Raw genomic sequence first — 21,565 nt, forward strand, 5'->3', positions numbered from 1 at the left:
GGACAAAACTATAGACACTACTATTGGGAAATATTAGGGGTGCTACACACTCCCCTCACAAAATATGGTCGTCCTCGACCAACGAATACAACAGCTAAATCCAACAAAAAACTACCAAACCCAAACAGAAGAGTTAGAAAAATAAACAGACTATTATACACCAAACGCAAATACCAGTTCTAGTTCAGTAAGAGCCCTGTGGATGACATGTGATCGCCCGGTGCGCTAAAATACAACTTGCCATATAGATCTGCCAACACTCATGACTCTGCAGCTTGAGCACAAGTAATTGCAAAATACCCCGCATAGGTAATGACAACGAAACATTCGCAAAGCTCCAATCGGGAAAATGGTAAGGTGGGCCCCTACCAATGATGGAGAAATTTCACCTAGTGCAAACCCCATACCCTACCCTTATCAACTATGGGACATCTCCCTTAGAACCAGTGCCCTGCATATTTAACTTTCCACATGCAGTTACCTCTATCTACCAGTCTTAGCCAGATTGGCGGGTAATTAACTCTGCTTGAGGAATTTAATTTTACGTCGTCACCAAGTTTCAACAAACTTAAGGTAAGAGACAACTATAACTTAGTCAGCTATAGTGACAGAACACAATATATACCCTACATGATAAGTCTCTCATAAACATATCATATGTACCAACAAACAGTATAGCAAAACTATTTAGGGTCAACCTCTGACAAGGACTGTCACCAAGGGAGCTATAGGACATACATCAGCTAATATGGATTCCACAAAAGGGTAAAATCTAGTATACATGTAGCATATCATGTATAGGCTTAGTGTAACTTATAGAGTACACAATACAGAAATAATCATAATGGGATAAACAACATTTGCTATATATCATTATCAATGGAACACATAGTTATACTAAATTACACAACGGATGGTAAAGTATATCAATCGATGGTATGACTTTAATTAACTTAGATATAATACATATCTGTGTGCTTGGAGCCATCACAGAGTAACTGAACATTACTATTAAACTTACTAAGCTTACTTCTGAAAAATACAAAGTGGTTCATACCTGTTTAGAAATTAAAGAGTAATTTCTAATGATGATGTCTCCGACATCCTAACGACGGCTGAGGGCTGTCAAGTGAGTGGCACAGATCGCTGGTAAACTGGCCTTCTTATAGAGCCAGGGGACAGTACCCTAAGACAATACAACTTCCTGCCCAGCCCAAATAAGGAGATAAATGAACCAGCTGATCGGCCTACTCATTACCGGAAAACACCAACATTGCTCAATAACCACTAAGACAACAGGTGTAAACAACTTAGTGACGTAGTCCCAGAGAATGAGTTCATTCAACAAAGAGGTGAACAGAGGGTCACCCGTTTGCAGAAGGTCTCTCTCACTCCGGGGACAGCTTAGCTCACTAATGGGTTATGGTGGTTTTACTCTCTGGTACACTTGGAGGACAAAGCAATGTCATTCCAAGAATACAGATTTAGTCATTACAACTTCCTGCAATGAAGTGACAGGCCATTGAACTCCTAGAGCACCCGAGAATATGTAGGGGGAGCCTATCACAGGGAGGGGGAAATCTAAATTCTAGTACTTCCTAATTTACCAAAAAATTAGGGGTGCTACACATACATGAATTAATCTACCAGTCCTTTGTTTCTCATCATTTTATCCAGAAGACACAGAGGTTGAGAGAGAGTTGGATGTGGTCAACCAGCGTTACGATGCCCTGGAGAGGCAGATGTCAGACAGCCTGGAGGATCTACACGTCATCCGTCTCTTCGCAGAGAAGCTGGAAGCAGTCCAGAACATGCAGGATTGGGTGACATCAGTCAATGTAAGACTGGAGGAAGCCAAACCAACCAGCCAAGAGGTCGGAGGTCTCTCAATAGAACTGGATGCTTTCCACGTAAGTCTTTCCTTGATCCAACAAGAGTTTGTGATTGGTTGTGGTTGAGGTAGGTGGTGGAGCTTGGGAAGTGTTTTGGGAAGCAGTTCGGGAGAGGCAAAGCTGTAACAGGAAGTTGAGGATCAATTGAGGGATGAAGGTAATGGGGTAGATAATGGGAAGGAAACTCGGAAAGCAGCAAGAGGCACAGGTTTGAATGCCATCATTTCCAAAAATGTCGTACTGGGCTGACATTTTGTTTCAAATTTGATATGTTTTGTTTCTACTTTATATTCTTTTGTTTTCTTCAGAATGTTCACTCAGAAGTTGCCGACTATCGTCCAATCATTTTGGAGATTGTGCACAATGCCGAGCAGTTCTTGCGAGAGCACAGAGATCGTCTGAGCCCAAGCCTCCAAAACAAACTCAAGTCAATGACCAACAACCTGAGAGGAGAGTTTGAACAGGTTTCAGTCAAATCTACGGAATGGCTGAAAGATGCTCAACAACTCCTAGAGATATTGAGATCTGAGGAACAGGAACAGGTTAGCTGTAAAAGGAGCAAGAGGCTGTTATGATGAAGGAGGGGTGGGGAGGGGTGTTGGAAGAGAGGGGCAAATAGATCTGAGGTTGAGGGAGGTAATACACTTGAAGATGGCAAAGTCACACAAAAGTTGAAATTGATGGTGACAGACGGTAATGAAACAGTGTTTAAGTTACCTAGGAAGAAATAAGAATAAACTCTCAAGCAAGTGACAGCTTTGTAAAGGAAATTTTATCTACCTCAGGGGTTCCCTAACTGGGATGCATGAACCCCCAGGGGATGCGCGAGTTCATCCATAGTCGAAGCCATTTTCCTATAAATGCGAAGTACAGCAAAGATGTGATGGCACCATGACCATACTCTATAAGTTGTTAGAATTATGTTAAACATTTCTTTGATTAATTTTTGATATGTTTATATTTTGACAGGGAGCCATTGATGAAGGACTTGACACTGCCAATATCAACATGGACATCCTCATGGAATGGGTGGCTCAAGCCGAGAGGGCTCTCGGAACTGGACAGCCCTTGAAAGAACAGTCACAAGCCCTCAAGCAACAACAGCAGGAACACAAGGTCTGTTTATTCCATCTGTTGAAACAGTCTTGTTTTAGTACAATCTTTCATCCACTAATTCGATGTTTCCAGTTTGGTGTAATTAAGTATTTCACGTACAATACCAAGAAATAAAATTGTGTACAAGAAATATAATAACTGAATGGACTATTAAGGTGATGGCATACAAAACAATGTAATGTTAGAGGCGGTAGTTGTAACACCCTGCATGGGTAAAGTATAAAAGATTTTTGCATTGGGGAGTAGTAATCCATTGCTTTCTAATTTGAAATTAGTAAGATAACCTTTAAAATAGGGAATGAATTTACTGTCTGACTTGTAATTTAAGCTGATTAAGTCATTTGGCTTTGCTAACATACATATGTGCTTACTAAACAGTTTAAGAAAGAAACTGCCATCCAGGCCTATAACATTAAGCTATACAAAAAACATTTCTGTCAGGCTGATAAATAAATGTATGAAAATTTGTTCAAATTTGTAACATTGATCTGTGACAAGGACTCTCACATGTATTTTGTAAATTCAATTTCTCTCTCTTTATTCTCTGATTATAAAGACAATTCATGAAGACATCCAAGCTCACCAGAACCCAGTCCTCCAAGCATTACAAGATGCACAACAGCTTATTCGCCAACACTCACAGACCTTGCCATCTGAAGATCAGAACAGAATCACTGAAAAGCTCTCTGAGCTCAGGAATCGATTTGACACCGTCAACATCGAGAGCCAGTCACGAACCAACAAACTCAAGTTTGCTGCTGAGGATTTACCCAAACTGGAAGAGGAGGTAGACGATTTCCAGGAGTGGCTGGAGAGAGCCGAGAAATCCCTGGACGACATCATGAGAACCAGGAGCTCAGAGGCGGTGGCTGTGAGGAAACAGTACAATGCAATGAGGAACTTTACAGAGGACGTGATTGGTCATGCAGCTGACCTCAAGTTTGTGGTCAAGGGAGGACAAAAGTATCTGGACTCTGCAAAGGTAAGCATAATGCTACATAATATGAGGCTGGGGAGGGGGTGAGGGGAGGGGGTGTTATTGTTTCCTTACTTGATATGGGATATATATACAGTAAAGGCTATTGGCACTCTTAGCACTGAATTTCTAACAGGCACATAAACAGCCCTAGAATTCTCTTGCAAATATGCCATAATCATATTATCAGTAATACAATGAAATCATCCTGAATTGTTAAAATTGTGATGACAAGAAAAAGACAAAGCATCTCATCTAAATTTATTGACAACTCTACTTTCCTACAGGTGTACAGACAAGATCTACAAGTCTTCCGCGAGTCTGCTCTGCCGAGACAGTTTGCCCGATCTTTCAACGAAGATCCGGAGACAAACATCATCCACTCTAAGCTCGGCGACATCTCAAAGCGATTTGAGCAGCTGAAGGCTCAGGGCACCGAACAAACCAACCTTCTACGAGAGGTTGTAGAGAAACAGCAGAGGTACGGAGACCTCGTTGATGATATGAATAACTGGTTACACGATGCAGAGAGCTCCCTGAAGAACATGCAGAGAGATCCAGTCGGAACAGACCCAGTCACGGTCAGACGACAAATAGACGCTCTCAAGGTAAGACGTTTGTGTATGATTGCTTGGCAGGTTGTCCTGTTATGTACTCTACTTTGAAAGGGAAGATATCCCTCATTTATTAACCCTAGTTATGACAAGGGAAATATTTGTGTGAGATCAGATTGCAAGATGTTAACTTCTGTTGTATGTTATAGTAGTTTTACGTTACTTTGATGATTGGTAGAACATTCCTTCACACATTTAATTACTGAGGTTAATAATTTCATAACATTCTTTTCCCCTTGTTTTCTTGAACCAGGTTCTTCGAGACCAGGTTGCCCTGCATCTCAAAGACATCGAGAGGATGAAAGACGCTGGCAGGAATCTTGCAGATTCCAAACCAGACCTCCAAACCGACATAAACAGGACAAATGGTAAGGATAAGAGTAGCTTGTTTAAGAAATTGAAGAAATATTGTTTTGAATTCACTAATTAGCATTGATGAAGGGTTTTATTAAAGGGAAACAAAAGAACTACAAAGATGAAAGAAAAGCTCTTAGCAAGACTAACAGCTTTAATAATTATTTAGTTTGGATTGTTTCAACTTTGATCTTAATCTTCTAATATGTTGACAGAATCTGAAATTTACCCAATCGATGAAGAAAATTGCTTTAACAAATCATTGATTTAAAGCTGTATTAAACATCAAATTTTCTTCTTTCTTGCTGTATATGAATTCTTCCTGTAGGCACATATTAATTCATTAAATGTATTTTGTTTTTAACAGGCGGCATTGTTGATCGCTACAACAACCTGGACACACTGATCAACCAGCGTAACCAACAGCTACAGAGTGCGTTGACCCAGTCTCAGGACATCCAGGACAGTCTGGAGAGTCTGATCCGATGGTTGGACGACACAGAACGAACAGTTCACAAGATGGAGAAAGGGACAGTCATCGTTGTTAAACGAGATCCATTGGTGGAAAACCTCCAAGAACAGAAGGTAAGGATTATATGAGGTAGTTTGATGAGTAAGTCTGTAGTATACCCTTATAAAGTATGACAGACGTAAGAAAATTCATTACATTAATTTATATTTTAATGAACACATATGATCAAACTTTTGTACTTCCCTCGGAACTAATCCTCCTTGTCTGGTAATAATTTGAAAAGGCTAGAACTCTTGAGAAAGTACTTGTTGGAAAAACTTTGTAGAAACTTTTATATGGTTATAGTTTATGCAGTATGCAAATGAAGATGAATCTTAAAGAGGAATATTTCTGTATTTTTCATATCTTGACCCTTTTCTTTGTTAGCCCTGAGTTTTGTCTTTAATTAATTAATTGTATTGTATCTTTCATTATAATGTTACCTGTAGTTGATTGAAGATGACATTGACGGCCACAGAGCTGCAGTAGAGGCTGTGACCAGGGCTGCCACAGAGATAATGGAGAGTAGCGAACCAAAGCTTGCCAAGACTCTCAAGAACAAGGTGGACGGTCTGAAGACCCGTTACGACCGTCTGACCACCTCCACCCAGAACCACGGTAAACTCATCCAAGGAATGACAGACCGACTCACAGAGTTTGAGCAGGAGGTGGATGCCCTGGAGGACTGGCTACTACCAACCATTGATCTCCTGGAATCTAAGGAACTTACAGGATCTGACTTGGAAACTCTGGAGAGGAAGCTGAAGGTAAGGGGACTATCAAAATAACATCTTCTTTAAGCAATCGTAGAATTAATTCAGTGAATGAATTAATTCTAACATTTAATGAGAATCTAAGTTGACCTGGATTTTCTGTGAAATTTGAATGAGAAACTGAAAAGGAGGTTCTTGTTTGTTTATTGAAGCCTTCAATTTTGGACAGACATTTTATAAGTTTGTAAAGAAGTTTACAATATTTGAAAAGTGTGGATGAACATGTTACATATCTGGTATGGACTCTTCACAAGTCTTCACATAACTGGGGCTTTAGACAAGAGTTATTAAAACCTTATCAGAATAACTGGAATGACCTTAGCTTTAACAACTGAGAAAATAATGGTGTGAATGAAATACTGAGAAGAATGCATTGAAATGTGAAAATAATCCAGACCTTTTAACTCCTCATGTCCAATGAGAACATTGTAATATGCATCTTTGATACTATCACTCATTTCAAGTAGTACCATAGTGAATGTTTGGTGGAATAAACTCAATAATTCTTTATTTCATCGTCTCCTTCAAAGAGTACCAAGCAACATGTATCTGATAACAAGGCCAGACACAAGAAGGTCCACCAGCTCGGTGAGAACCTCCTCCACGATCGCAAGGCCAGTGATTCATCCTACGTATCAGCTGTCCTCACCAATGTGGACATGAACTGGAGGACCCTCGAAGAGGTCCTAGTCAAGAGGTGAGTAACATTTAAGGTCACATTTTAAAATTGTAATCATTACAATTTGGCTTTATGATATGGCAGATTATCTCATTATTCATATCTTTTGAGTAAATTAAATTCGGCAATTTTCATGGTCAAAAAAAAAAATGTATGAAGGATTTAATTTTCCTTTTACCATTCATATATATATAGTACATTTTCTTTAGAGTCTGCAAAGGTCGTCATCTCCTTTTAATAGAGATTTCTATCATTTACTCTACTGAAACATTTTATGTTTCTCCTTTTCACTCACAACTTGCACCTCAACATCTGTTCTGTTCCTTCTCTCCCTTCTCCAGGGCTAAGCAACTGGACAGCAAGCAGCGGGCAGCTAAGAAGTATGCCATGTCCCACAAAGCCACCACTCAGTGGCTGGATGGTATTGAGCACAAAGTAAACCAGCTCCAACAGGTATCTAGGGACACAACCACCCTACAGACTCAGGTGGAAGAAGTCAAGGTATGTACTTCAAGCAATCACATATATTTTAGTCAAATCTTGGGTGTTTTGTGTAGAATGTCTAAAAGCACTTGTATGTGATTTCAACTGTGGGTAGAAGAAATTATTTCCCAAATGGACAACATACACTTGGAGTGCTAATATTAATCTACCTGTTATACTTAAACTCCTAAGTGTTTGTTATCATGTAATTATATACAAACTATATGGCAGGCTGTACTGAACATGACAAAAGGCACATTTCTTAGACACTTGATATTTCTGTTTTATGATTTAAAAAATTTGTGACTGTACCTCAGGGAAACAACACAATTCATGCATTAAAATCCAACTTTTCTATATACTTTAAACTTGATTTTTTAAAGTTTTTGTTTGTTGCTGGGGAATCCATATCATCGTATGTTCTATTTCTTTCAGCCTTTGAAATCAGAGGTCATCGCCTACAAGCCTAAGGTCGGTGAAGTCAACAAGTTTGGCCACAGCTACGACAAACTGCTGAAGGATGATGAGTACCCGATCAATGTTCGTCCACGTTATCGATCCCTCCAGATAGGATCATCTTCTCTCATGGACTCTTCCTCAAGCAGAGCCTTTGATTCCATCGATTCTGGCTCATTTACAGAAGGTCAGTCAAACTTATATTTCAAAGCATCTGCAATGTAACATCTCCTCGCAACACAAACATAATAAACAATAAGTGTATTGTTAGCTTCTTCCGTGTATTTCATCTCAAGATACACGTTAATTACTTCAGCGCAAAACAATTGGAAAATTGAGAGAAGTGCAATTAATTGTTTAATTTGATAATAATACAATAATTATAATAATGATAATAAAATAATAATTCTATAAGCTGAATAATTGGTTTTTAAACTTCTTAACCTCCTCAACTTCTTGATTTATCATGAAACACTTTTTGAGGTGACACGCATATTTGATTTTTGATTTTGTTGTGTAATCGTATGTGTTCAGTATTTATCATAATGAAGTATGTTAGTTTATCCAAATCATAATATATTTTTGTAATGTTTTTAACAGAGGAGAGTAAGATCCAGAAGGAACTGGGCAGCGTCAACAAGAGATACGAAGCCCTCAGGATAAAACTGACCGACCGTGACGAGGAATTAGAGCTGGCCAAGTTACTGCACGAGAGAACCAGCAATGTCAGTGGCTTGATGGAATGGGTGACTGTCACAGATGCTAAGGTCCTCAGATCAACACCAAAGAGCTCAGATGTGGGTGAACTCAACACAGAATTGGATACCTACAGGGTAAGATGTCCATGTATTGTATTTATACAGTTGACAAGGAATGAAATTCATGCAGGCAAAGCAACATTGACTGGACGGTGATACTTGGCTGTCAATGTTTGGTAATTAATACACAGCTCACTACAACTGCAATCGTCCCTGAAGGCTGTATGGACAGCATAGATATATTTTAGTGACATTTGCAGTAGTTGGAGTGGGTAATTTTTTTATAAGTTTGTTGCAAACATGAGTTTACAGATTCATTTGCTTGTTGCCTGTTAACAGTGTAAAGAGCTGTATTCACTAGATCACTGCCTGTGCACATAGAAAGCATATTACTCATATGAATGGAATAAACAGACAAACCAGAACATCAAGCTGTAGAAGACAGGAAAAGAAATCAGAAAGGTAAAGCCAGATTTGACTTTTCATCTCCACAGATCATTCACAGTGACATAGACAACAACAAGACAGCCATTTTGGATGCCATCCATGCAACAGAGCAGTTCCTGAGGGACAAACGGCAGAAATTGAGACCAGAACAGGTCACTGAGCTCCAGAAGCATCTCTCCGATCTGAGGAACCAGTACGAGGAGCTGACTCGCAGGTCTGAAACAGTCTGCAAGGAGTCTGAATCCAGACTGCATCAACTGAGACTGGATAATGAAGAGAAGGTATAAATGAGTGACTTCAATATCCTATACTCTACTTTCACGACTTGTCTTTATTATTATAATTGTTGCTGTTTTTGTTGGTAGTAATAGTGTTATACAGTTTTTATAGTAACTCTTCAAATTATTAACATTTCTGAAATAAATCTAAACAAACATTGATGAAGAAAACCTTGACTTGGATCTGTGGGAACAGAACGCAAAAATTACTCTCAGGTCTGATATGGTCTGCAAGGAGTCTGAATCCAGACTACATCAGTTATTGTACAATTTAATTAAATAAATAGAGGTCATACTAGGTCATAGGTCATACTAGTCAGTTATTTCTAAGGCTGTTTCTTTTCTCTTTCTCTCAGACGAGGTTGTTGTCTCAGTACAGGGACACCATGAACAGTCTAAGAGACCTGAAAGACTGGGTCAGCAGAGCTGAGCATGAACTAGGCTCAGAACAACCTTTCATTGAGCAGAGCAGGAATCTTGGTGAACAGAACAAGAAACATAAGGTAATATATCCTGTAAATGCACCCTGTACCTGCTCGCTAGATTATGCCGGGATATCACTCTAGCTTCCAACAGATGCATAAAACTTTTGAAAATTCTGTAAATATTCAAACTAAATTATCCCAGGACTACAATACTGTCTTATCAGTTGTACCTCTTTCTGATGGAATTGATATTTTTAAGTATCCTCTAGTTGCTTTATTTTTGGAATGAGAAGTACTTGATATTGTTGTATGGCACATTACACTAATAACTTGGGGGAATCTGATGGAAAGTTAAACTGGCACATGTAGAAAATTCATGTTTTAATTGCAACAAGTTGATGATATAAGAAACCATTTCCTCATTGTCATCTAGTCTCTTCACGAGGACATCTTGGCCCACCAAGGTCCAGTATTGGAGTCTGTTCAAGAAGCTAATCAACTCCTCAGACAGAAGGGAGACCAGTTAGCCACCGAAGACAAGAATGCGATGACCGATGCTTTGTCCAATCTCAAATCACGTTATGAGAACCTGAACGTCCAGTCAAGCGGAAGAGTTAGCAACCTGAGGTTTGCTCTGGATGACTTGGAGAAGGTGGAACCAGAGGCGGAGACTCTCGAGAAATGGTTGAAGGATGCGGAACAAAAACTAGAGACTTCCATAAGGAGGATTGAACAAGAGCCATCGTCTCTGGCTAGACAGGTGGAAGAACAGAGGGCGCTCACCGAAGAGGTCCTCACACATGCCGCTGACTTGAAATTCATTAACATGACTGGCCAGACATTCCTCAACAATGCAAAGGTATATTATTCACTCAGAAACATTCATTTTATTTATTTCCATAGTTTATAAAATACATTTATTCTCGTTGGTTGTCCATGGTATTATAAAACCTTCCTACATTTAACATCTCATTTCACGAGTGGTCTAAAACTGGTTGCTGAAGGTCATACCTATAGCTCAGGTCAAATCTATATGATTGTCTAATTGCGTTATAGCTCAGTTCAAACCTAAATGTTTGTCTAATTGCAAGTTTCATTTTTCTTGTCAGAACTACAAGGAAGAGTTGGCTGACTTCCGTAGCAGCACTCTGCCACGACAGTTTAGCCAAACTTTCAGCCAGGCACCTGAATCCAACATCATCAGAGAAAAACTGGCAAATCTCAACAACGGATACGAACGACTCAAATCTCTGTGCTTGGATCACCGAGATCACTTGGCTGACATTCACGACAAACAACAGAAGTACCTTAGGAGTGTAGATCCCACTCTGCCATGGCTAGAACAGACTTATGCAACTCTCCGCAACCTTCTGCAAGAACCAATCGCAGCAGAGCCTAAAGAAGTACAAGAACAAATTGACCAATTAAAGGTCAGTATTTCAAGAGGAAATTTTATTTTGTTTATTCACAAATTGCTCAAACTGCATATTTTATGAAAATAATTTGGTTTGATCGCAATTTGCATTAAAGAATGAGTTGATACATTTTTCAAGTATATGGGTGGAATTTGGTTAAAGAAAATGGGACAAGCTCACTGCCTTACTAGATTACTATATATATATTCCTTTGCTCTGTTGTTCTGACAGGTCATTGGTGATGAGTTGATGGTTCATGCCAAAGACATCGATCGCATCAGGGAATCTGGCAGAGACTTCTCTGAAGCTCACGACGACATCAAGAAAGATGTCCAGAACGACATCCGTGAGTACATCCAAATTTAATGTTCAATTAGGTTTATCAAATGTGACTCATTACTTCAGGTATGTGGTGATGGCCGGCCTCAAGATTCTTTGTTAGTGTTGATCTTAGCCTACTTAAAGCTTATTTTTTATTTTACAAAAATAAAACAAAGCACATCATTTTAAGTATTTTTACTTTTTATTAATGAATAAAATTAATTTAAGTAGTATGTACAAAGTAAGAATACATCTTCATTTGAGCAAGTTATGGGAATTATTATTTTTGCATTAGTAACTTAGTTGTCTTACCTTATATTCTTTAAAGGTGACATGGCTGAGAAGTTCAGTGACATCGAAAGCATGTTTGCGGATCGCAGCAATCTCTTGCAGACTGCCCTCTCTGAGTCACATGACCTACAATCCAATCTAGAAGGCCTGCTCCAATGGCTGACTGAGGCAGAGGTCACTCTGGACAGACTGCAAAACAAGACCACGATCTCGATGAGACGTGACTTCCTCAATGACCATTACCAACAGTACAAGGTATGGCTTCTACTTTAGCTTGAAGAAAGTCTCATAGCAACCAAGGTTAAAATTGAAATATTTGAATACTGTTATGGTAAAGCCTGTCTCTACATATCACAAAGATCATAGCAATGATGGTAGTTATGCATTGAAATCAACCATTTGGCATCCCATAGTTGTTATGTCAAGGGATATAGACTACAAGTAAATGTCTAAAAAATCTGGATATACCTGAGACCACAATCATAATTTTCAATTCCTAGTCACAGACACTCTCCTTTACATTTAGGTTTGGTTTTAACAAGAAATGAACCATTTTTTGCATCAATACTGTGTGGTGAAGTATACTGATATATTTGTTACTCTGCAGTTTTTATCTATTAATGCAATTGGAACTTGTTCATCATTTAATAAAATCATATTTATTTCTTTTCTTTCCCACAGAAACTCCAAGGTGACATTGACAGCCACAGAAGCAGCATTGACGCAGTGACCAAAGCAGCGGCCAAACTCTTACACTCAAGTGAGCCCTCTGTTGCCCGGGCCATCCAAAACAAACTGGACTCCTTGAACAGTCGCTATGAGCACCTGATAGGACCGGTTCAAGATGGCTGCCGCTTCACTCAGAGTCTCAACGACCAGCTTCGTCGTCTTGAGGAGGAGATTGACAATCTGGAAGATTGGCTGTTACCATCTCTGGTCTCACTCCAGGCTCCAGACTTCCAAAGAATGGACCTTGCTGATCAGACAATGGAACTTCAGGTAATACCTAAATGAAGGTTTAGTCCAGAGCAATATCTATCCATCACAAAGTAATGAGATTGTGTTAAAAAGATCAAAAAAAAAAAAAAAAAAAAAAAATGCCATTAAACAAGGGAGCAGGTTTTTCATTTAAAACCTTTTCTTAAACTTTTCTTAGTAAAATTGTTATGTGTTTTTCCGTCTCACAGTATTTATTATTCAAAGAAAATGAAGATAGTGGTCAGATATCACTGCCCACCCCCTTTTTCACCTTTGGCAACATGTTGGTAGTTCCTATAGCTTTACATATCATTTAATATTTTATGGTTCATAGTGAACACATCAACGCCCACAAATTATATTTAATGCTGTAATCTGCAGGATAGGAAATCATTTTGCAAACATTCTAATTTGAGTAAACTAAAGTTTACAGATGGTAAAAATGACCTATTATTATATTTTTTCTTGACACAACAGAACATTGGCTCACAAGAGTCAAGCCACCGTTCGCAGTACAACAACATCCACCAGATCGGAGAGGACTTACTGAAGGAGAGGAATGTTAATGATCTCTCTCCCATCCAGCATATGTTACAGAATGTGGATGAGAACTGGCAAACATTGCAACACTTCCTAGAGTACAGGTATGATTCGAGGACATCCACCTTCTGTAGCTTTATATTATTACAGGTCATTCTACAAGGACCGTTTAACATATTATGTATAACTTCTGGACACAGATGAGGTTTAAATTTGTTCTTTGGTTGCATTACTCGAACTTCATATGTTATTACAGTCACTCAAGTTGATTCATGTATGTATTTGTAATCCTGAGATTGTTGGCAATGATCATTTTACATCCAGTTATGTCAGGAAATGAAGAATGGACAATTGAATCAGGTAGCAAGAATGGGAATAGATATTTAAATACCTGTTGTGTATCTGGAGAAGACTTGTCAATAAATGAAAAACTTTTTCCCAATGGAAGGTTTGATGTAAGGACAAAGTTTATCTATCATCTTCTCCTACCCTGGTGATTTCACAAAATGAAAAATGGACGATAGGTTATTCTTTATTTCTGGTCATATTAATTACACGTTTTTGTTTTTATTGTTTTTGTTTTTAAAGGAAAAAACAACTAGAAGACAGACGAGCAGCACAAGAACAGTACAATGGCCGTTTGAAAGAAGTCAGCTCATGGCTGGTTGCCACGGAGAAACAGTTTGCATCTCTTCAATCCGTTGCTAAAGACTTTGACACCATTAAGATACAGTATGACCACCTCAAGGTAGATCTCCAATACAGTTTCCTAAAAATTTGTATTCCTTTAAAACATCTGCCTATGATTGGAATGAGTAGTTCTACAGCGTCGCATTTGTGACTTTACAAGAATTTATCAGATTGTAATGTCTATATCTCAGCTTAAATATTTATTTCTGGAAACATTTGACATCAACAGATTAAACTGCTTTAGAAAAGAAGCAAAGTTGAAAAGTGTCCATTAATTGGATTGGTAATCTCATTCTTACAGACCAATATATGATCTTTAGTATAGGTCATGTATAGGCCCAGTCTAATTTGTAGACCAATATATTGTCTTTAGTATAGGTCATGTATAGGCCCAGTCTAATTTGTAGACCAATATATGATCTTTAGTATAGGTCATGTATAGGCCCAGTCTAATTTGTAGACCAATATATTGTCTTTAGTATAGGTCATGTATAGGCCCAGTCTAAATTGTAGACCAATATATGATCTTTAGTATAGGTCATGTATAGGCCCAGTCTAATTTGTAGACCAATATATGATCTTTAGTATAGGTCATGTATAGGCCCAGTCTAATTTGTAGACCAATATATGATCTTTAGTATAGGTCATGTATAGGCCCAGTCTAAATTGTCATACAGATTACTTATGTCAGCATCACCGGTAATCTATAACTATTATATTCGTTACTCCAGCCTCTTCGTAGGGAAGTGAATGAGTACAGACCGTCCATTGATGAACTGAATGAGTGTGGTACCAAGCTGGATGTGCTGCTGAGTACAGAACAAGTCGCCCCTGCCAGAACTAACAGGAGATCCACACAGATCAGCTCAACTCCAAAGAAGGAGCAAGATCCCACTCGTAAGAGGATGAGGAGGCAGTTTGAGGATGCTGACATCAGTGGACTCATTGAAGGTAAACTTTTATCCATCTGATTTGATCTGGAAACAGTAACCTGTGTGTAACTCAGAATAACAGTAACCTGTGTGTAACTGAGAATAACAGTAGCTTATGTGTAACTCAGAATAACAGTAACCTGTGTGTAACTCAGAATAACAGTAACTTGTGTGTTAATCAGAATTACAGTAACCTGTGTGTAACTCAGAATATTTAGAATGCTACCTCTTTTGTAAATATTACCATCAACTCAAAAAAGAAATTCTTTAGCTTTGATTAAATTTGATATTTAAATTTATTCATATAATTTTGAATAAATTATTATGCAGTCACTTAATTAAGATATCTGGATACTGACCTCATATAAACTCCTAAAGGCCTTAGGAACAGTTACAGATGCAGCAATGTGGCTGAAAATGAAATATGATTACAAATGTTCCTTCATACTGTCATATCCTAGGGATCTCATTGTTGGTGAATTGAGTACACATTCCTGCCTCATTGGGTATGTGCAGAAATTAGAAAAATAACTAGCAGAAATTTCGTTCTTGAGACTGTTCTTCACTAAGAGGATTTGAGAGAATGTTTTACATCTTGTTCCTCAACAGAGGAGACAGACATCCACAGACAGCTCACCGAGGTCAACAGACGATACAACACCTTAGATGCGAAGATCGACGAACGAGATGATGAACTGGACACTGCAATGGCTCTAACAGAAAGGACCAAACCAGTAGAATCACTCCTGACCTGGGCACAGACCACTGAGGTCCATCTGGCACAAACGATGTCAGTGGTCACTCATGCTACCATCAATGATATCGAGACCCTTAGAGGTGACCTCGATAACATCAAGGTAAGGATCATGCCATCAGTATTAAGGTAGTTAATGTGCCCTGCTTTATTAATAATAGTCTTGAGGAAGAAGCATGGTAATTTCAAATCAAAAATGAAGACTGCCCAACATTTAGGTCTACTTATTAAATCATCATTGCAGATGTGTCTAGGTCTAGGCCATCTATCTACACAATTTCTGCTCGATCTATTTCTCATCTCTTCTAATGCAAGAACCTTGAATGTTTCAAAGGTCTTTTATTGTCTTGCTATTCTGCTTTTACAGAGAGTTGAAGAGGAGATAGTGTCCAGCCACGCTCCTGTAGCTGAGAGCTGTATGGGCGCAGAGCAGCTGATCCGTGAGAGGAGCAAGAAGCTGCGTCCAGAACAGCAAGAATCTCTCCAGTCTAAGAAGAGTGACCTCAGGACCAAATATGACCGACTCTCGACAGAGGTCAGATCCAAGAAACAAGAACTAGAGTACACCATCAACCGACTTACCGAGGAGAGGGAACAACAGGTGGGTAGAGTGGATCCCAGTGGAACCATCAGAGGAATAAACAGAGCAAATTTCATGTCAGCTAATCAGAGGATACTAGTGTGTTAGGGTCAAGTTATAAGCCTTTATTTCATGATGTAGTGGGTGTATTTGTAACACAAGTTGACGAAGATGATATATATATATATATGCCTATAAGTATTGTAACTTTCTCATTGGTTCTCTCTCATAGACAACTCTGGGCCACAGGTTGAATGATGCAAGGAGGAACCTTAGAGAGCTCCTTGATTGGATGAGTCAAACAGAGCAGAAGTTGGGAGTCCAACAGCCAATCAGTGAACAGATCAAACCACTCAACACTCAAGTGGAGAGACACATAGTAAGAGATGCTACGTTGTTTTTTTGGGGGGGTGGGGGTACAAAAACAATTCTACACTGTGTTCTAGATTGCTGTCAAAAATATAATAGAATTATGCATCTGCTTTTACTGTCCACTCTGTTTTGCTCTCTCTAGGATCTGCGTGACGACATTGTAGCCCATGAACTACCCATCAGCCAGGTCCAGAATGACATCACCATGCTGGTACGAGAGTTTACCAACAGACTGGACCCATCGACTCTCAGGGAGTTAGAGGAAGGTCGTGACGGCCTAAAGAAACGCATGGATGTCATCAATCTTGTCTCGCTCACCCGTCTGAACAAACTGACCTCAGGTCAAGATGACCTGGAGAAATATCGTGAGGAGTTTGAAGAGTTTGAGACGTGGATGAAGGAGGCCGAGAGGAACCACGAGCAGTTGATGCGAGGGACTGCACGAGACTACCACAGCATCAAAGAACAAATTGAGGAAGAAAAGGAGCTCATTGAGGATGTGAATGACCACAAGGGTGACCTGAAGTTTATCAACCGTGCTGGTCAGAAGCTCATTGATAGCTCAAGGGTAGGCTCTTCATGTTCTTTGCCTCTGATTGTAGGATTTGTATTGAAAACAACTAATTCCAAGTTAGTATCTTTTATTATCCTGTAAATACACTTAAATACAGGAATAGATCATTGGTGTGTTGCATTAGTTTGTAAGTTAGTTACCTCAAACCTCAAGAAAGTGTGTTGCTTTCTAAGACACATTTGTAAAGAGCAGAGAAATGTCTGACTAGAACAGTTTGATTTGAGCCAGTGACATCACGATTACAATGACAGTTTTCCATGGTTTAATTTCATTGTCAAAATGCACACGATATTGAATTATCTTCCTGCAAAACATTCATAACATGTGAAAGTAAGACCTATAGTTAGCCTTATTTACATGTAAAGAATTGGAATGGAGGCCGTTTTGGTCATTACTTGTTAAAGTTGTATTTGCTGCAAGAATAATTAATGTTCAAGATTGATTTGACCTTTGGTACATTTGTCATTGAGATATTTCTGCACAACTACTATATAAATCATCTTCCTTTATAATGGTTTTTATTAACTGGAATACAATTCCCCTGATCATCTAATCCCCTCTCATTAGGAGTACAAACAGTCTCTGATAGACTTCCGCACCAAGAACTTGCCATCTCAGATGAACCGCACCTTCGCAGAGACACCAGACTCTAACATCATCAAAGACGAGCTCGCCGACGTCTACGAGCGCTACACCAGACTAAAGGCCCAAAGCAGAGACCATTACAAGAAGATGAAAGATCTAGCCGACAAGCACCAGAAGTACGATGGGGTGGCCCGCACTGTGTTACCCTGGATCACAGAGGCCTACCAAAAACTGGTGTCGGAGGTACAGGAACCAGTAGCTGCAGAACCGGATATCATTCAATCGCAGATGGAAACTGTCAAGGTATTGATTATTTGATGTAGTTTTCTTGTTGCTTTTTATTCCAGCAAAGGATCAAGAAACAAATTAATATGAGGATTAAGTGAATCAGGTGAAAAGTTGTCATTCTGTGTATAGTGCAGATAATTATTGAACATGTGATCAACTGAAGTATAAGAATTATCCTTTACTTTTTTCATTTTCATTGTTTTACATTATTTCAATCGAACACTTACACATTTTTTCCCCCTCCTTTTTTGTGTTAACAGGCTCTGCATGATGACATAGTACTCCACAGCAAAGACGTTACCAAGATGAAAGACTTTGGAAAGGAATTGGCACAAACACAAGACTCTGTCAAGGACAGTGTTCTAAATGATGTCCGTAAGTACATTACTCTCGTATCAGAGTGGTTATTAGTTTGAAGCCATCATAATGAAGTTGGTTGCTAGTAGAGTATAGGCTGAAGTTAGTCAGAAAACAAAAAACATCAGCTTTTGAACTTTATATTAAGAGTACCGTGTCTTAAATTTACAAAATAGACAATCTCTGAAAAGAATAATCAAATTCTGAAACAGCAAATGCAGAGAAGAATCCAAATGACTGTTCTTTCCTCAGTTATTTTCATTGTTTTGTTTTATTCCAGGCGACGTTTCTGAAAAGTACAGCACAATGGAGGCTGAACTTGCAGAGCGTAGCAACCAGTTACAGAGTGCTCTGGCTCAGTCTCACAGCGTCCAGGAGTCTTTGGACAGCCTGATACGTTGGTTGGATCAAGCTGAGAAGGCCACAAACCGTGTCCTGAATGCATCCATCATTGTCAGGAAAGAAACACTGCTAGAACTAGTACAGGAACAGAAGGTTAGTGAGTAGGCCAGAAAAGGGTTATCAGTATTATTAACCCAAAATAGGCTAGAAAGGAAACGAAAATGGGAAAAGCAACTAAGGGGAGGGGGGGGAGTGTTGTTTGTGTTCAAACTTGATTGAGTTATATCAATGTTTTATTTATCATTCCTCATTGTTGGAGGAAAAAAAATTGGACGGTAAGAGCGTCTTGATGAAGTCAAAAGATTATTAACATGCTACTGTTTGGGATCGTTCACATGACTTTTGGGAGCGCCGCATCCATATGAAATTGGTAGTCACCAGTTTGAAAAGACTTCTCATGAAGAGCTGTGTACGGAAATATTCAAAATCTTAAAAGAAAAGTCATTGGTCATTTAGAGTCACTTTTATTTACTTAGAATTAAATAACTTTATTAAACAAGGTTCATCCAATTTAAATCATTTCGAATGAACCACCTTTCTAGTGAATCATTTCAAATAACCACCTTTCTAGTGAATCATTTGGAATGAACCACCTTTCTAGTGAATCATTTCAAATGAATCACCTTTCTAGTGAATCATTTGGAATGAACCCACTTGCTAGTGAATTTACCAGTGGTTTTGTATGTTAACACCCTGCAGTATGTCCAGACAGACATTGACAGCCACAAACATCCAGTGGATGCCGTCAACGAGGCTGCTGCAGCTCTGATGAAGACCAGTGATCCGGAGAACGCTCGTAACGTCAGGGCCAAGTTGGAGAATCTCAACACCAGGTATGGCAAAATATCTGGCAGCACTCACCACCTAGGAGAGTACCTTCAGAAACTGGTAGAGAAGGTAAACAAACTGCAGATTGATGTGGATGACTTTGAGGATTGGTTGCTGCCAATGATCCAGAGGTTGGAAGCCAAAGAACTATCCCGGATGGATCTGTTGGAACTTGGCAGCCGACTCATGGTGAGTACCTCTTGCAGTGGCATAACGAGTCATGACTTGAGACACTAAATATCAAACTTGAAGGGACTTGAACAGACTTACAGATAATGCAGGGAATATGTTTGAGTTAGAAGAAGCATTACAGGAACATTACAGGAACATAAGAACATAAAATTGACCTGTTACAACTGTGATCTGTTGAAATGAATAATTGATTTGAGTGGAGGCTAAGAGAAACTGTCAAATGTATATAAAAAGTATTTTTGTCAAAGTTTTGTTTGGTAGGTGAACAGTTTTGGTACGAGATGCTTTTTTCTCTGCCAATAAAAGTTAATATGAGTGAAGGACAGAGAATGAAACAGTCCAAACAAATAAAGTAGGAAAATACAAGATTTGGTTAGAATAGGATTTTATCAAGTTACCTCAAGATTAAGATATCAGAAAGCTTAATAGATGAAATATTTTTTTCATCATTAATTTGGCTGCTTACACCCACAAACTACCATGAGCTATGTCTCATTCCATGCTACAGCAATTTCCGAGTACATCACGCCAGTGTTTGACACTGGAATGATAGAATCTTGTTGCATATGTGGATGAATCTTTCATCTTTCTTGTCTCTTCTCTCTTTCCAGGAACTGAAGCAGGAGATTGATGAGTACCGGTACCTCTTCCAAGACCTCAAGAGGCTGGCCAGTGAGATCACACGTGATCCAAAGGCCTCCGATACCACAAGAGTCTCCGATACCATCACCAACCTCTCCAAAAACTGGGAGGTCCTCGAGGCACTTTTACAGAGAAGGTAAATTATCAGAAATATTTGTTGTAAAGACCAGTCTCCAACAGTTGAAGAGTCTATTAGAATGTTTGAAATAAGTTACCATCAAATTAATGCATTGATTTGAATGTATCTGTTTAGACTGTAACCAGCATATTTATCTTGACAGGGAGAGGCAACTCCAAGAGAGGCAGGATGCTCATGAGAAGTTTGACAACACTATCCTGTCAGTCACGGATTGGCTAGAGAAGATGGAGAACAAGGTTGATAGACTGCCCTCTATTTCCATTGACCCTGACGCCATCCAGCAGCAGATGGATGCCTGCGAGGTATGTGAAATGATTTGTTGTATAGTTTGAGGAGACAAGGACGTACAACTAGTCAAACTTATATTATATTCTATGAAACTAAGCACCATTAATGGTGGACCAGAATAAGAAACTTGAAGGTATTTTCATAATTTATGAAAAATTGATTTCCCCAGTTGGTAATGGTATGTTTAAAAAAACCTAGGAGAAGAACAAATTAAAAGTATCCTATGGTTGATAGAAAAGTTATCTGAATAGAATTTTGATAATCCAAAATATCATAGAGAACATATTTGATGGAAGGCAATTAGATATTGATATAAAACTATTTTGTTTTCCTTAAACATTTGATTAGCTGTTTGATTTGATTTTGTGTTTTTGTTTTGTTTGTTGAACAGCCCCTGCAGAATGACTATGAAAACTTCAACTCTCGCATTGATGAGGTGAATCACCAAGGACTTACCTTAGAGACACTCTCACAAGACCCTGACCTACCCTCATCAAAGGTCTCACCAGTCAGAAGATCAAAGTAAGTAAACACATTTAATGCTGATTGTAGGATAAAGCCGTGGGATTAGATTAACATTTAGGCCAAAGTGAACCACTCTAGTTACCACAAAATGATATCACTTTTAGTAGGCC

The 21,565-nt window shown here is 38.9% G+C and overlaps 1 protein-coding gene across 15 annotated transcripts in view; it reads left to right on the top strand.

Annotated features, from left to right (window-relative positions):
• The window catches only part of LOC139973076 (uncharacterized), a 293,321-nt gene that overhangs the window by 171,979 nt on the left and 99,777 nt on the right, over positions 1 to 21,565 (top strand). For all 15 annotated transcript variants that reach the window (XM_071979459.1, XM_071979458.1, XM_071979453.1 and 12 more), the window contains 33 exons: positions 1,678 to 1,910; positions 2,201 to 2,434; positions 2,862 to 3,008; positions 3,565 to 3,990; positions 4,272 to 4,592; positions 4,852 to 4,966; positions 5,320 to 5,537; positions 5,913 to 6,230; positions 6,767 to 6,933; positions 7,257 to 7,416; positions 7,834 to 8,041; positions 8,455 to 8,687; positions 9,107 to 9,340; positions 9,694 to 9,840; positions 10,196 to 10,621; positions 10,872 to 11,192; positions 11,409 to 11,523; positions 11,827 to 12,044; positions 12,471 to 12,788; positions 13,245 to 13,411; positions 13,896 to 14,055; positions 14,729 to 14,948; positions 15,539 to 15,786; positions 16,051 to 16,284; positions 16,496 to 16,642; positions 16,778 to 17,203; positions 17,777 to 18,097; positions 18,343 to 18,457; positions 18,720 to 18,934; positions 19,541 to 19,858; positions 20,473 to 20,639; positions 20,785 to 20,944; positions 21,322 to 21,452. In XM_071979459.1, coding sequence (XP_071835560.1) covers positions 1,678 to 1,910; positions 2,201 to 2,434; positions 2,862 to 3,008; positions 3,565 to 3,990; positions 4,272 to 4,592; positions 4,852 to 4,966; positions 5,320 to 5,537; positions 5,913 to 6,230; positions 6,767 to 6,933; positions 7,257 to 7,416; positions 7,834 to 8,041; positions 8,455 to 8,687; positions 9,107 to 9,340; positions 9,694 to 9,840; positions 10,196 to 10,621; positions 10,872 to 11,192; positions 11,409 to 11,523; positions 11,827 to 12,044; positions 12,471 to 12,788; positions 13,245 to 13,411; positions 13,896 to 14,055; positions 14,729 to 14,948; positions 15,539 to 15,786; positions 16,051 to 16,284; positions 16,496 to 16,642; positions 16,778 to 17,203; positions 17,777 to 18,097; positions 18,343 to 18,457; positions 18,720 to 18,934; positions 19,541 to 19,858; positions 20,473 to 20,639; positions 20,785 to 20,944; positions 21,322 to 21,452 — 7,588 coding nt within the window. The remainder of the gene's footprint in view (positions 1 to 1,677; positions 1,911 to 2,200; positions 2,435 to 2,861; positions 3,009 to 3,564; positions 3,991 to 4,271; positions 4,593 to 4,851; positions 4,967 to 5,319; positions 5,538 to 5,912; positions 6,231 to 6,766; positions 6,934 to 7,256; positions 7,417 to 7,833; positions 8,042 to 8,454; positions 8,688 to 9,106; positions 9,341 to 9,693; positions 9,841 to 10,195; positions 10,622 to 10,871; positions 11,193 to 11,408; positions 11,524 to 11,826; positions 12,045 to 12,470; positions 12,789 to 13,244; positions 13,412 to 13,895; positions 14,056 to 14,728; positions 14,949 to 15,538; positions 15,787 to 16,050; positions 16,285 to 16,495; positions 16,643 to 16,777; positions 17,204 to 17,776; positions 18,098 to 18,342; positions 18,458 to 18,719; positions 18,935 to 19,540; positions 19,859 to 20,472; positions 20,640 to 20,784; positions 20,945 to 21,321; positions 21,453 to 21,565) is intronic.

Source organism: Apostichopus japonicus, chromosome 9 (assembly GCF_037975245.1).
Source record: "Apostichopus japonicus isolate 1M-3 chromosome 9, ASM3797524v1, whole genome shotgun sequence".
Lineage (NCBI taxonomy): Eukaryota > Metazoa > Echinodermata > Holothuroidea > Aspidochirotida > Stichopodidae > Apostichopus > Apostichopus japonicus.